Here is a 16136-nt window from a genome sequence, read left to right on the forward strand (position 1 = left end):
GCTGAAATGCTTTCAGAAGGATTAGAACAAGCCAATAACACTAACAGGATGCTGAGAAAATGAGCAGTTAAGCTTTCAAAATTGCTGAGTATAGATGTAATTCTCAATTACACTACCAATGACATTTTCCATGGTAAACACTACACTGAACCTAAAGATAACCAACAAATGGAAAGTGAAAACCAGCAAAATGGTCATGGATCATTGTGCATAATTTGATATCCACTGATCATAAGGTGTGTATGTCTGTGTTTGAGTATTCATGTAATTAAGTATTTAGGAACGTAGTGTGACTTATGGTTCTCTATCATATTAGGTCATCTAAAATGTGAAAGTTACATCTGAGAGTATCAACAAGGTTGGGCAAACATTATGCACTTATTTATTAAGCACTAGCTAAAGTGAGGATGCTGAATTATGTACCTCGATAGGAGAAAAGTACAAATTCGAGAAATTTCCTTTAACCTCTATCTCAAAGGCTTTTTCTAGATGTTCCCTATGCCTAAAAGGATAAATTAGGTTCAGGTTGCCAATAAAACAAGTTTACTTCCCTTTTTAACTTTCAAATGTTCTGAAAACATAGCTCAGATCCGTCATGTAATTAGTATCAGATTAATCTTTCTGCAGAACCGTTTTCATCAATACTCCTCCCCTGCTTAAAATTCAATGGCTCTATGTTTCTCACTTCATTATTGACTCAAGAAACATCTGCTGAACAGCAACTATACAGAATACATAGTGCTAGGAAGTGGGTAGGGAAGGGGTGGTGGGGATATTAAGAGGGAGAAGTAAAACATGGTTCAGGTGCTTACAGTCCAGTAGAAGGCATAACATATACATACACTCTACCATAAATAGACTGTGAAAAATACTGTAGAAGAGGAGGGAGAAGTTCATGCAGAGTCTGGGATCTCAGGCGGGTCTTGAAGGGTAAATATGAAATGTGAGAGGCAAAGTGAGGACAGGACAGGTATTCCAGGCAGAGAGAAATGGCCAGAATCAGAAAAGCAAAGGGCAATTAAGAGCACAGCCAGGTTGACTGGATCGTGGATTACCCAAAGGGGATCTACAGAAGTGTGCCAGGGAAAAGGTGGGAGGTTAGTTAGGGCTTGTGTGGATTGGATACTTGCTTAGCGAAGCTATATTCAGCAGACAGTGAACAGGGAGGAACCAGAGGCCTGGGAGGAGAGGTGATGTCAGATTGTGGCCAGGCTTCAGAAGCTAAGTATGTCGATGGTCTGCAGAGGAAATGGACTGCAGAGGCACCAGCTAGAAAGATTTACAAGTGTTCTAACATGGAAACAAAAGGGAGAAAAACAAATGTTTACATATAGATATAAATGCTCTAAGTGTTACATATATATATATATATATATATATGATATAAATGCTATAAATGCTACAGACTTGACAACTTATGTGATGAAGAGTTACTGAGAAAACAGTCAGTGGTGACACTGAGCCCTTACATCTGACTGGTAACCTGTTGGTACCATCAAGGATAGCTATGACCAGTAGATGTGAGCTGAGTTGGAGGAAGACTGGATTCTTCTGTTCTGGATATACTGCACCAAGAGTGCCAGTGGGATATCAAAGCAGAAATAACAGCAAGTGGTTAGAAATGTTTTTCAGGACTGGAGAAGTCACCCACCATGCAGGTGGTTCTTAAAGGCATGGGAGTGAAAAGGTCCCCAACAGAGACAGTAAAGAGGCCACCTGGAGGTCTTCTGAGGGATGGAAGAGTCACGATCAAAGAGGAGACAGCAGTTCAGTGGAAGCTAAGGAGAAAGTGGTATCCAAATGGAGCGATTTTTAAACCACTATCAGATACTGCAAAGATGACTATGAAGTAACATGGACTGAGAAATAATAACCAACACTTATCACACACAACTGAGGTTATCTGAGGTTATTCGTATTTCTCCCGGCAATCTTGATTCCAGCTTGTGTTTCTTCCAGTCCAGCATTTCTCATGATGTACTCTGCATAGAAGTTAAATAAGCAGGGTGACAATATACAGCCTTGACGTACTCCTTTACCTATTTGGAACCAGTCTGTTGTTCCATGCCCACTTCTAACTGTTGCTTCCTGGCCTGCATACAGATTTCTCAAGAGGCAGGTTAGGTGATCTGGTATTCCCATCTCCTTCAGAATTTTCCACAGTTTACTGTGATCCACACAGTCAAAGACTTTGGCATAGTCAATAAAGCAGAAAGAGATGTTTTTCTGGAACTCTCTTGCTTTTTTGATGATCCAGCAGATGTTGGCAATTTGATCTCTGGTTCCTCTGCCTTTTCTAAAACCAGCTTGAACATCAGGAAGTTCACGGTTCACGTATTGCTAAAGCCTGGCTTGGAGAATTTTGAGCATTACTTTACCAGTGTGTGAGATGAGTGCAATTGTGCAGTAGTTTGAGCATTCTTTGGCATTGCCTTTCTTTGGGATTGGAATGAAAACTGACCTTTTCCAGTCATGTAGCCACTGCTGAGTTTTCCAAATTTGCTGGCATATTGAGTGTAGCACTTTCACAGCATCATCTTTCAGGATCTGAAATAGCTCTATTGGAATTCCATCACCTCCACTAGCTTTGTTCGTAGTGATGCCTTCTAAGGCCCACTTGACTTCACATTCCAGGATGTCTGGCTCTAGATGAGTGATCACACCATCATGATTATCCGGGTCGTGATAGGCAGATATGCAGATGATACCACCCTTATGGCAGAAAGTGAAGAGGAACTAAAAAGCCTCTTGATGAAAGTAAAAGAGGAGACTGAAAAAGTTGGCTTAAAGCTCAACATTCAGAAAACGAAGATCATGGCATCCGGTCCCATCACTCCATGGGAAATAGACGGGGAAACAGTGGAAACAGTGTCAGACTTTATTTTTTTGGGCTCCAAAATCACTGCAGATGGTGACTGCAGCCATGAAATTAAAAATGCCTACTCCTTGGAAGAAAAGTTATGATCAACCTAGATAGCATATTCAAAAGCAGAGACATCACTTTGCCAACTAAGGTTCGTCTAGTCAAGGCTACGGTTTTTCCAGTAGTCATGTATGGATGTGAGAATTGGACTGTGAAGAAGGCTGAGTGCCGAAAAATTGATGCTTTTGAACTGTGGTGTTGGAGAAGACTCTTGAGAGTCCCTTGGACTGCAAGGAGATCCAACCAATCCATTCTGAAGGAGATCAACCTGGGGATGTCTTTGGAAGGAATGATGCTAAAGCTGAAACTCCAGTACTTTGGCCACCTCATGCAAAGAGTTGGCTCGTTGGAAAAGACTCTGATGCTGGGAGGGATTGGGGGCAGGAGGAGAAGGGGACGACCGAGGATGAGATGGCTGGATGGCATCACGGACTCGATGGACGCGAGTCTGAGTGAACTCTGGGAGTTGGTGATGGACAGGGAGGCCTGGCATGCTGCGATTCATGGGGTCACAAAGAGTCGGGCATGACTGAGCGACTGAACTGAACTGAACACACACATAGCACAACGTCTGATACTATGTCAATTTATGTGTACAATCTCTTTTATTTCCGACACCAAACCACAAGTAGATTCTACTGTCATCGTACAGATGAAAAAGACTAAGGCTTTCAGAATTCAAAGGAACTGTCCAAGGACATGGTGCCAGTTTTTACTGGCATCAGGGCGGTTGGACACCAATGATCATTTTCTCACAGTTAACCAATTCTTTGGGCTCATATGCTCGATTGCTCTGATTTCTTTGGCTAAAATGTCCTTCACATCCCTCAAAACCTGCCCTCGGAGCTCAGTTCCAGAACCATCATTCCCAGAAAGTCTTCTCTAATATTCTTTACAACATTCATAGCATCTACTCTTCAGGATGCAGAAGACCAGTAAGTTTTAGGTAACGTCCCATGTTATGCACCAACAATTTAAGTCCATTGTTCTCTCCTCAACTAAGTAACTGATGCCTTCAGACAGAGATTTATCACTTTATATACTTTCACTGTATCCTACAAAGCAACTTGTGACAGATGCGGTAATTTCAGTGAGGAAATATTTGGTGTGAATTAACCCATGACTCCAGACTCTAAAAGAAATCAGAATTGGGTTGAGAGTCAAGGGAGCAGAAACATTTTCAGTTACATGTATTTACTAGTGTGGTTCTAAGAGAGCAGTAAGATATTCTCAGCCCACCAAAAAGCCAGAATGGACAGTGACTAAGAAGGAAAGACTCTGCTCATTGGGTAGGGCTGAAGAGGACTGCTCTGAGCTAGAAGTTCTGAAAATATACCTGGCTTCTCAGCTATCACACCACTGAGACTGTTAGCAAATTAAGGCAGACAATCTTTCCAATTGATGAGACATTTAAGCTTACTTTAGAAGATTTTCTTGCCTTTTGTTCTTTGATTTCCGAAATATGAAAGAATTTTTTCCCCTTTCTACAGAGTATTCTACAAAAAAAAAGTCTCTCAAACAAAAGCATTATTTATTCATTTATTTTTTGTTAAAAAAAGAAAGATGGAGTCCTTTTATAAGGAAGCTTTAGGCCAACTCCAAAATGTAAACCCCTCCCATTCCTTGGCTCATATCCATCTGGCAGCACTTCTCAAGCACAGATTCAACATGGTTCCTTTCTCACTCGAAGTGCAAAGGAGCAGTCCACTAGGCAGAAGTCTGACTGCTACCTTGGGACTGCCTGTGTCTGCAGTCACTCGGTGGTGTCTGACTCTTTGTGACCTCATGGACTGTATCCCACCAGGCTCCTCTGCCCATGGGACTTCCCAGGCAGGAATACTGGAGTGGGTTGCCATGCCCTCCTCCAGGGAATCTTCCCAAGCCAGGGACTGAATCCACGTCTCCAGTGTCTCCTGTACTGACAGGTAATTCTTTACCACTGAGCCACCTGAAGCCCCTTGGGATGCCTTATCTGTATCCAGAATATCCAACTTGATGACTGCTAAAAGTATATCTTTTTCCTGCTTTGAGAGCTTGTTTTCAGCTTGTCTAAATATGCTCCATCTACAATGTTATTCCAAACGTACTTGAGAAAGCAAATGCCAAAGTAAATGCATTTAAAAACACTGTTCCTTTCATCATCTGCAATGGAACTTCAGCTTGATAGAATTGACAGGATACCACACAGAAATATTGAAAAGTTTTATTTGGTTAAGAAAAAAAGACTATAGCAATGAAGCTTTATACCACTGAACTTTCCTTATACACTGTTAAGTTTTATCATAAATTTTTCTATAAATCATCAGTATTCATCTCTCTGAAATATTAAACAGAATAATGTTCTTACAAAAATACAGTTTATATCCTCTTCAAGGGAAAAAGTCAAGTGTTCCTTTAATTGCATGGAAATGAATCTGGTATTACAAACTATTATGGCAAGGGGACCACCTCACTTAGGTTTAGCTCCATTTTATTCAAATGAACAAAAATGTGGGTGGTTAAAATTTCCAATTCTGTGGTCAACATTCTGACATATTTTTCAAGAAAGGTGATAAAGATTTGGAAGCAAACAGCATTCTTTGTGGATCTTTAATTTAATACTTTAGAAAGATGGATTGCTATAATTCAGAGAATGAACAAAGATGTATCTTTATGCTCACTCTGTGTGTGTGCTAACAGTCTTTTCTATGCAATACTGGACCAGCTAACTATAACTCAAACTTCAGATGTTTATTCTTAGGGGAAAAATGTTTCTATTTTGGACTGTATAGCTCTCATCAGCATTTAGTTTTAGAAATAGAAACTTTTTAAACTCAGAATTTCTAACAGTAAGACAGATTCTCATTTTGATGATGATAGCTGATTTGGGGAAAATTTTTATTTCCATTTTAAAGTCTTCAAAGACACACATATAATAACTTTCAACAGTAACAATATTAATGGGGGGGAGACATGATGCAGTTTTGGAGATGGTTTGTACGATTATTCAAGGGGCTTCCTACTTTCTTTATCAATTTTGTGAAATGGGATACAGAGCTCCTGTCCCACTGGTGGCTTGAAACTTCCTTTACTTTTATTTGAATCCTGTGGGATTCTTTCTTGAGTAGAGAGTTGCTTCCCAATTTAACTGGTGACATTTTTGCTTGATGTGCCTGACTCTGATTAAGTGGACTGGCAAACACCAGGATTCTCACAAGGTTTCTTGACGAGGCACTTAGGGGAATGACTACAGGAAGTATGGTCAGCTCGGAGAGGGTTGGGGCACTTTAAGCTGGTACTACACAATCCAACATGATATCCAGCTATCTTCATTAGTCAACTGTGACAAACATGCTTTTGCAGTCTTCTTGACACTCAGGGTGCTCTAAGCATCCAGTTCTCATGGCTGGATCTTTTTCCCACCTTCTGTACTAGGACACAGACAATCACCTCTAAACATGTTGCCTAATGTTGTTTGTACCAGGCTGCCCTTCATTGGTTAAACCACGAACTCTAATCAGGGGCTGGGGCCCTGCTATTATCTGACAAGATGGTCTGGATTCCCAGTCAAGGGCTTTGTCAATACACTATGCAACTCTACTAGCCAATTACCAGCTGTGTGACCTTGGTTGGATTCATAAACATCTCTGTGCCTCAGTCTTTTCATCTGTAAAAATGGGAATGATCATCACTTACCTAACAGAGTATCTTGAGGATTCTCAGGTGATTAAGCCAATACTTCGTACTCAAGTAAACATTCAAGAAGCAAATCCATTATCATTAGTATTCTTTCTACCTGACGTTCAACAGGGCTGATGCTGACCACGACACAGAAGTTACCACCAGTGGATTTTCTTTTTTATTTTTTTTTAAATTTTAGTTTTTTATTTTTTAAATTTTAAAATCTTTAATTCTTACATGCATTCCCAAACATGAACCCCCCTCCCACCTCCCTCCCCAGAACATCTTTCTGGGTCATCCCCATGCACCAGCCCCAAGCATGCTGCATCCTGCGTCAGACATAGACTGGCGATTCAATTCACATGATAGTATACATGTTAGAATGTCATTCTCCCAAATCATCCCACCCTCTCCCTCTCGCTCTGAGTCCAAAAGTCCGTTATACACATCTGTGTCTCTTTCCCTGTCTTGCATACAGGGTCGTCATTGCCATCTTCCTAAATTCCATATATATGTGTTAGTATACTGTATTGGTGTTTTTCTTTCACTTCTGGGCATACACACCGAGGAAACCAGAATTGAAAGAGACACATGTACCCCAATGTTCATTGCAGCACTGTTTATAATAGCCAGGACATGGAAACAACCTAGATGTCCATCAGCAGATGAATGGATAAGAAAGCTGTGGTACATATACACAATGGAGTATTACTCAGCCGTTAAAAAGAATTCATTTGAATCAGTTCTGATGAGATGGATGAAACTGGAGCCGATTATACAGAGTGAAGTAAGCCACCAGTGGATTTTTAAGAATAAGCCACAGTATTGGTTTCCATGGTAGCTAACTGGTGAAGAATCTGCCTGTAATGTGGGAGAACCTGGGTTCGATCCCTAGCTTGGAAAGATCCCCTGGAGAAGGGAATGGCAACCACCCTAGTATTCTTGCCTGGAGAATTCCACGGACAGAGGAGCTTGGCAGGCTACAGTCCACGCGGACAGGACTGAGCGACTTTCACTTTCACTCTCATTGTTCTCAGCGCCTTTTCCCCAGTTCCTAAAGCTCAGACTCTTTTACTTCATTCTCCAAAGCATGACCTTCGCCACTCCCTGCTTGCCCCTGCTAGCCTGAGCTCTGCTGAGGCATTCAGCCACTCATACTCTTTGGGCATTTCATCATCTATAACATATTTCTTTTTATAATATGGGCTTAAAATTTTTTATCAGAATAGAAAACTTCTTGTGTATTCTTAGAAAATGCACCTTAGTCTCTCACGATGTATGAGAAGTAAAGTACTCAAATCTATTTTACCAGCTGTGTTAAAAGTCCAGTTAAAACTAGGTTGTCTTCATATTTTTGGTGGGAAGAAAAACTGTTTGAGATTAGTAGTGGAGAGGAGAGAAAAAGGGAATAGGTGTTAAGTATATACTTATCTCTTCACAACAGAGTCACAGGCTAATAAACACCAGAGGCTAAAAATATTTTGCTATTTCTTTAAGGTCAACAGTGTGAGGTCCAAGTCCACCTAAGACTCCAGCACAATTTGCTGCAGGAGGAAAGGGGGTCCTGAAAGTGGACACTCCTGGCTTGGGGAGGAGAAGCCGTCTTCAGTTATTACAACCACCGTGACACACTATTTGCCACTTTGTGCTGTTGTGCTTAGTTGATTCAGTTGTGTCCAACTCAGCAACCCCATGGACTGCAGCCCACCAGGCTCCTCTGTCCATGGGATTCTCAGGCAAGAATACTGTAACTGGGTTGCCATGCCCTCCTCCAGGGGATCTTCCCCACCCATGGATCAAAAAGGAGTCTCTTGCATATTCTGCATTACAGATGGATTCTGTACTGCTGAGCCAGCAGGGAAGCCCACTTGCCACTTTACAGATACCTTAATACCAGAATTATCATCACTGATTGTATATTCGTGTGACATTTGTCTCCTGATCATTTTCCCGGTTACTTACTAACTACTTAAGAGTCTAATGTTAAAATCAATCACATTAGCACAATTCACCCTAAACTAGTGCTCAATATCTACTACTGAAATCAGCGGAGGAAAACATAAACATGCTCTCATAAGCACATCCACTTGTATATCCATTTGCTGTCCTTAAAACTATTTCATATCCATAATTTCATATCATCTGCCCAACATTTATATTAGTTCCCTATTGCTGTTGTGCCACAAACTTAGTGGCTTAGAAAAACACTCATTTATTATCTTATAGTTTAATGAATCAGAAATCCAAAATAAGTCTCAGTGGGCAAAATCAAGATGTCAGCAAGCAGTTTTCCTCCTTGCATCCTCAGGGGAGAATCTGTTTTCTTGCCATTCCAGCCTCTAGTGGTGGCAGGCATTCCTCAGCTCATGGTCTCAACTTCCTCTAATTCAGGACACCCTGAATGCTACTTCACAAGCACTAACTTCTAGAATGTAATTAGATCATCTAGCTGCTATACTGTGAGCTGACTGTACAGGATCAAGGGCAGAAGCAGGTAAGAGAGACGATGTTGGCTTGCACCAGTGAAAACAGTAGAGAAAGGGGAATGTGATCAGCACCTGGATATATGCTGAAAGCAGAATAGACATGACGGATGAGCAGATGGAAGGTATGAAAGAGAAGAAGCAAGTAGGACTCCAAATTCATAGGCTGAGCACAGAGTTGCCATTCACCTAGAAGAGAAGGGTATGAGCCGCAGGTCTAGAGAAAGCTAAGAGGAGTCCAGTTGTAGACGTGTTACCTTTGCAAAGCTTATTAGACATTCCAGATGGACATGATGAGGAGGCAGCTGGATAACAGAGTCTGGAGTTCATGGGGGACATCTTCAAACTGGAAAAAGTTTAGAGCGAATCTTTAGGAAAATATCAGAGAAGAGGGAGACTGCCAGGCCAGGAAAACTGGCACATATTATCCCAGATTTTAAAAGGGGGTAACAAAGTGGGGAAAATGGTAGACCAGTAAACTTACAATATAAATTTCTCGTTGGATTACTAAATAAGCTAAGAACACTGAGGAAAACAAAAATAGGGGTCAGTTCATAGATTTAACGGGGAAGGCAATGGCACCCCACTCCAGTACTCTTGCCTGGCAAATCCCAAGGACGGAGGAGCCTGGTAGGCTGCAGTCCATGGGGTCGCTAGGAGTCAGACACGACTGAGCGACTTCACTTTCATGCACTGGAGAAGGAAATGGCAACCCACTCCAGTGTTCTTGCCAGGGACGTAGGAGCCTGGTGGGCTGCTGTCTATGGGGTCGCACAGAGTCAGACACAACTGAAGCGACTTAGCAGCAGCAGCAGCATGGATTTAAGCCAGATATATTCACTTTGTCTTAAAAGTAAGTCTTCTGTAAATGTTCTTTTCAGTATATACGGGAACTCGAGGGCATAAAGCATCTTGTTTTTTTGCAAAGCACAGAAAAACGTGGCTTGGGTTAGCCAAATAAATTTATAAACAAAAGAAAACCCCAAGGGTTGAACATTAAGCTTATATATACTGCGGACTAATACATAATGAATTCACATATATCACCAGTAAAGCATTCAGTCATACTCCATGAAACCATGTACTTGTCTGTATTTGCACATATGTACATGGTTTCTTGGTTTTGCTTTTTCAAATCATTATTTTGGATGGAGAGATGAAATCTAAAGTATATACAAAGTTAGGAAATGCCAGGTGTTTATGAAACATGAAAATTAAGTTTCCCTAATTATGAAATAAAACTTAGATTACAGATTAAAGCTGATTCCTTTGTTTCAAACCTTCTATCAGATTCATACTTTTAGATGTCTATAAAGACTGCTAACGGTTACATGGTTTGGAAGTGATGAAAATTTCTAAAATAAGATAGTGGTGGCCACAAAATTTTGTGGCTATACCACTGAATTATACATTTTAAATGACTGAAATTTATGGTATATGAATTATATGTCAATAAAGGTATTTTACATGTCTCTAAGACCTATTGGAAAATAAAAATAAATGAGGTGAATAACTTAAATTATCCTAACAGATTCTGCTTGAAACATTCAGTTGTTTCAGTTTTTTTGTTTTCTGTCATTTGCCATAGACATAGCTGCCACTAGGTATTTCTGAATTATGAGGTATGATTTGCAGTTGCAAAGATGAGTGTTAACTGACACTCAGCCTCAGTGTGGGGAAGACAGTAGAAAGCAGCGGTGGCCGCACGGGGAAGATTCATCTGGAGAGTGGCCACCTGCTCTGGGTGGTGGCTGCTTGGGATGCTGGGGCCGGGCCCCGGGGCCCTCTGGATTTTCAAGAAAACCCTGAAATCCAGATTTTACAGGAAATCTCTACATTTTGAAACATTCGCTCTAATTCTCTGGAAAGGACATTTTGCTGGATTAATAACACACGTCTACAGGCTGCATTCAGCCCATGCACTGCTAGTTTGTTGCCACATTTTGATATATAATCAATGAACATAAAAAATCATGTGCCCATATTTAAGGCGACTCCTACTTTGCCCAGATATTTTAAAACCTCAGTGTGAGGAGCTAAATCATGGGGGGCTGCATTTTTTGAAAACTATTCTTACACTGTGCTCCTAGGGAGACAGCCACTTTTACTCAGATGATACCAACACAGCTCTCAGTGTTACTACTGCATAAGTGAATACATGTACAAAAATTAAACATTCAATAAAAAGTTAAAATGTCATCTGAATTACTATTTTCTAAAATAAGGATGGTCTGTATCATGTATGCAGAAATGCTTTTAGTAACATTTTAAATTTCATGAAGCAAAATGTTTTAGGGTAGCCCCTGATTAACAGTATTTTCTTCTACTGCAAACATCTAATCTATTAAAATCTATGTGCAAAATGACTTTGGGGAGAAAGCAATAAGGCTGTAATACAAAATTCTGTTTCATGAATTGGACTAAAGAAATTTTAGGTAATCAGACTTCAGTTCTTTTCCACTTTTTTTTTTTTTTGACATGACTGTGCTTGAATTTCTCCAGAAATTTCAGCAAATGTATTTTTAACTTTAACAAACAGTAAGCTTTAATGTATTCCTGTTTGACATAATGTAATTGTAGAACTCCTACAGCTTTCTACTTTTTTGATATTATATAAGAACCCTGTAATTTTATATGCCAGAGAAGACAGAGCACCTGAGAATAAATGCCTATTCAAACTTGTACAGCAATATGTGAAGATGTACTATGCATTTCTACTTTAGAAATGTCTACTTTAACCTGAGGTCAAAATTCACAAGAAAACAAGAGATGCTCAAAAAAACTTTACTGAAATATGCCCTTCTGATTATACCTTATATTTAAAAATTTCCTAAAACCTATCATTAGTGACATGGGATCTGTCAAGCGTTGATATTTGGAGCAATAGCCTAGTGTTTTCTCACATCAAAGATTTGGATATATAAAAGTAAATTTTAGAAAAATTGAAAAAATGACATTCAAAACATAAATAAATGTTTCTGATTATTATTATCTGGATCATGAGATACTATGTAAAACCTTTTAAATTACTGAAAGTAAGTATTGTTCCCTAGGTTATAATTTTTTAATGAAGACAGCAAAGTAACAAGCTTAACAATTTTATTTACAAGGAAAGCTTTTTACAGTTTTGAAATTTCACAAAGCAAGCTTTATCAAGCTCTATCAAGTATGACAGGGAAGAAAAGAAATAATAAAAAATGATCTATTAAAAGAAATTCTAGACCGTAGATAGTTTGGCCTTCTGAATCAATTTTTGCCTTTCTTGGGTGTCAATGAAGTTTCAATGCTAGAAAGAAACCTTGGCTTTTCCAATTCCTTTCTAGCTTTCTAACCATGAAAGACTACTGTGAAAACTGGGAGACGGTCTGCCCTGCTTATTTGAGGAACTTCATCCTAACCCTCTGCATAAAAGTATGTAGAACCACCTGACAATGCAAAAGACTTCCAGACACAACTCCATCCACTATCTTTAACTGCTGACTAGTTTGTGAGCCGACTGCTGGTTTGTGAGTCCTGACAGTCGATTATATCATGATCCACTTGCCCTAAAGTCAAAGACAAAATCAGCAGCAGCTAGGACTCTATAAATAATAAATCACAAAACACAAAGTTCAGCCTGCAATGTCCTCATGAAGTAAAAGAAATTTTGTATGGGACGAGTGAGGAAGGTCTTTCCCTGTTAGATGCTCAAGTTCGACCATATATTTATGTGGCAGGTACAGCCTTTGACAAAGTGCATAACCAAGGGTTTGCTTACTTTTTTTCGCTTAATTTAATGTTAATACGTCCATGTCTCTAAAAACAGATCTCTTCCATTCTACCTTCTATTAAATAATATTTCCTGGTAATGAAGTACAAAAATTTATTTGGTGACTGAGCATTTATTATAGTGGATTTCTAATTGGTTGTGAAAAACCTTGAAAGAGTATTTCTACATGCAAAAGTATTACTAAAGGATGTACTGCTAGATGCAGAATAGTTTGGTCAGTGAGTTTACTTTGTAAGGATGTTAAAAGGAACTACCAAGTTACCACCAAAATAAGTTTACCATTTTGTTTTCCAACCAACAATACATGAGGATGTATATTTCTCTCAAGCATTACCTGTGCTGGACATTGGGAGCTTCTAAGTTTTGAGAATCTGCTAGGTGAAGACTATAATATATTAATCTGGATTTCTTTGATTAAAAATGCAAAAGAAATCTGTTGCATTTCTATACACTAACAACAAAAGGTCAGAAAGAGAAATTCAAGAAGCAATTCCCTTTACCATTACATCAAAAAGCATAAAATACCCAGGAATAAACCTATCTAAGGAGACAAAAGACCTATACTCCAAAAACTGTAAGATGCTGATGAAAGAAATTGAAGAAGATATAAACAGATGAAAAGATATGCCATGTTCATGAGCTAGAGGAATTAATATTGTCAAAATGGCTATACTACCGAAGGAAACCTACAGATACAATGCAACCCCTATCAAATTATCAATGGCATTTTTCACTGAACTAGAACAAAAAAAGAAATCTCAAAATTTGTATGGAGACACAAAAGACCCTGAAGAGCCAAAGCAATATTGAAAAAGAAAAACAGAGTTGGAGGAATCAGGAATCAGAGTTGGAGGGATAGTCCGACTTCAGACTACACTACAAAGCTACAGCCATCAAAACAGTATGGTACTGGCACAAAAATAGAAATACAGATCAATGGAACAGAATAGAAAACCCAGACATTAGCCCATGCACCTATGGTCAATTAATCTATGACAAAAGAGATAAGAATATACAATGTTGGAAAGACAGCCTATTCAACAAATGGTGCTGGGAAAACTGGACAGACACATGTAAAAAGTAAAATTAGATCATCCTTTAATTCCATACACAAAAATAAGCTCAAACTGAATTAAAGACCTAAATGTGAGACTGGATACAGTAAAATTCCTAGAGGAAAACGTAGACAGAACACTCTGTGACACAAATTACAGCAATATCTTTATCGATTCATCTCCCAGAAAGATGGAAATAAAAACAAAAGTAAACAAATATGACCTACTTAAATTCAAAAGCTTTGGCAGAGCAAAGAAAACAATAAACAAAATGGAAAGACAACCCACAGACTGGGAGAAAATAATTATAAATGATGTGACCAGTAAGGGATTAGTTTCCAAAATTCACAAGCAGCTTATGATGCTTAACAGTATCAAAACGCATAGCTCATTCAAAAAAATGGGCAGAAGACCTGAATAGAGATTTCTCCAAAGAGAACATAACAGATGTTCAATAGGCACATGAAAAGATGTTCAACATCACTAGTTATTAGAGAAATGCAAATCAAAACTACAATATCACCTCACATCAGTCAGAGTGGCTAGCATCAAAAAAATCACAAACAACAAATGCTGGACAGGGTGTGGAGAGAAAAAAATCCTCCCACACTGTTTGTGGGAATGTAAATTGGTACAGCCACTATGGAGAACAGTATGGAAATTCCTTTAAAAATTAAAACTAGAGCTACCATACAACCCTGCAATCCCACTCCTGGGCATATATCGGGAGAAAAGCATGATCTGAAAGGATACATGCACCCCAGTGTTCACTACAGCACTGTTTACAATAGTCAAGACATGGAAGCAACTTCATCCAATCAACAGATGAATAGATAGAAAATATGTGCTACATATATATGATGGAATATTACCCAACCATTAAAAAGAATGAAATCAGGCCATTTGCAGCAACAGAGATGGACCTGGAGAGTGTCACACTCTGTGAAGTAAATCAGACATAGGATGAGAAATATCATATGACATCCTTTATGTATGGAATCTAAAAAGAAATGATACAAATGAACTTACCTGCAAAACAGAAAGAAACTCACAGACTTGGAAAACAAACTTGTGGTTGTAGGGAGGGAGAGAGGGCGGCAAAAGGGATAGTTAGGGAATTTGGAACTTTCACGTACACTCTGCCTTATTCAAAATGGATGACCAATAAGGACCATAGCACATGAAACTCTACACAATACTATGTGGCAGCCTGCATGGGAGGGGCATTTTGGGGTGAATAGATACATGATTGCATGGCTGAGTCCCTTCACTGCTCACCTGAAATTACCATAACACTGTAAATCAGCTATACTCCAATACAAAGTAAAATGTTTAAAGTCTGAAAACAAAAATGAGCGTGGTCACCATTTCAAATGTTTATTAAGTATCCCACTTGTATTCATGTACTTTTAGTTCTTCTTTTCTGATTTGTCTAGATCTTTCCATACTTTTCCCTTGATTAATTTCCCTTGTGATTTCTGAAGGAGCTCTACAAAAATACAAACTCTCAATCCTTTGTATATTATGGCAGAACATTTGCTGATTCTTGTATTAGTGTTTTATATTTATGGCTTTTTAAATTGTTCAGAAGTTAAATATTTTAATAAGTTTGAATTTGATAACAACTTCCCTTATGGATATAGAGTGCCATGTTACACTTCAGAAGGCTTTACCTACAATTTTTAGATTTGCTTCTTTACTTTTGACTAGTTTAGAATTTATTTTCTAAGTGGATATCCAATTGTTCCAACATCACCTATTGTATAATCCACTTTTTTTCTATTTAATCAAAATTATATTATTTTTTTCTACACAAATATGTTTCTTCTTGATTATAATTTTCTACTTATTTGCCTATCTACAAGTTAAAATCACACCATTTAAATTATTTAGATGTATAGAATGTTTTGATACCTGGAAAAGTAAGTGCCCTGCCCCTCTATTATAATTTTGTTTTACAAGGCATTTTATAATTTTATTATGAAAACTTTTAAGCCTGAAGAAAGAAAAATACAGGAAACTTCCATTCCCAATACCAGATTCAAAAAGTATCAGGATTTTGTGACATTTGCTTCACAATTACTCCTTTAAATTCTTTTCTTTTTTAAACTCTGTTGCAGTATTTTATCACGGAGAAGGAAATGGCACCCCACTCCAATACTCTTGCCTGGAAAATCCCATGGATGGAGGAGCATGGTAGGCTGCAGTCCATGGGGTTGTAGAGAGTTGGACACGACTGAGCAACT

The 16136-nt window shown here is 38.7% G+C and overlaps 1 protein-coding gene across 3 annotated transcripts in view; it reads right to left on the reverse strand.

The window, feature by feature from the left end:
* The window catches only part of PRKD1 (protein kinase D1), a 360252-nt gene that overhangs the window by 120633 nt on the left and 223483 nt on the right, over positions 1–16136 (reverse strand). The window contains exon 2 of one of the 3 annotated variants that reach the window (XM_069559448.1): positions 9324–9412. The exons of the other annotated variants lie outside the window; for them this stretch is intronic. Within the exon in view, the coding sequence (XP_069415549.1) occupies positions 9324–9405 (82 nt within the window). The 5' untranslated portion in view covers positions 9406–9412. The remainder of the gene's footprint in view (positions 1–9323; positions 9413–16136) is intronic. 3 annotated transcript variants of the gene reach the window in all.

Source organism: Ovis canadensis, chromosome 18, assembly GCF_042477335.2.
Source record: "Ovis canadensis isolate MfBH-ARS-UI-01 breed Bighorn chromosome 18, ARS-UI_OviCan_v2, whole genome shotgun sequence".
NCBI classification, from domain to species: Eukaryota; Metazoa; Chordata; class Mammalia; order Artiodactyla; family Bovidae; genus Ovis; species Ovis canadensis.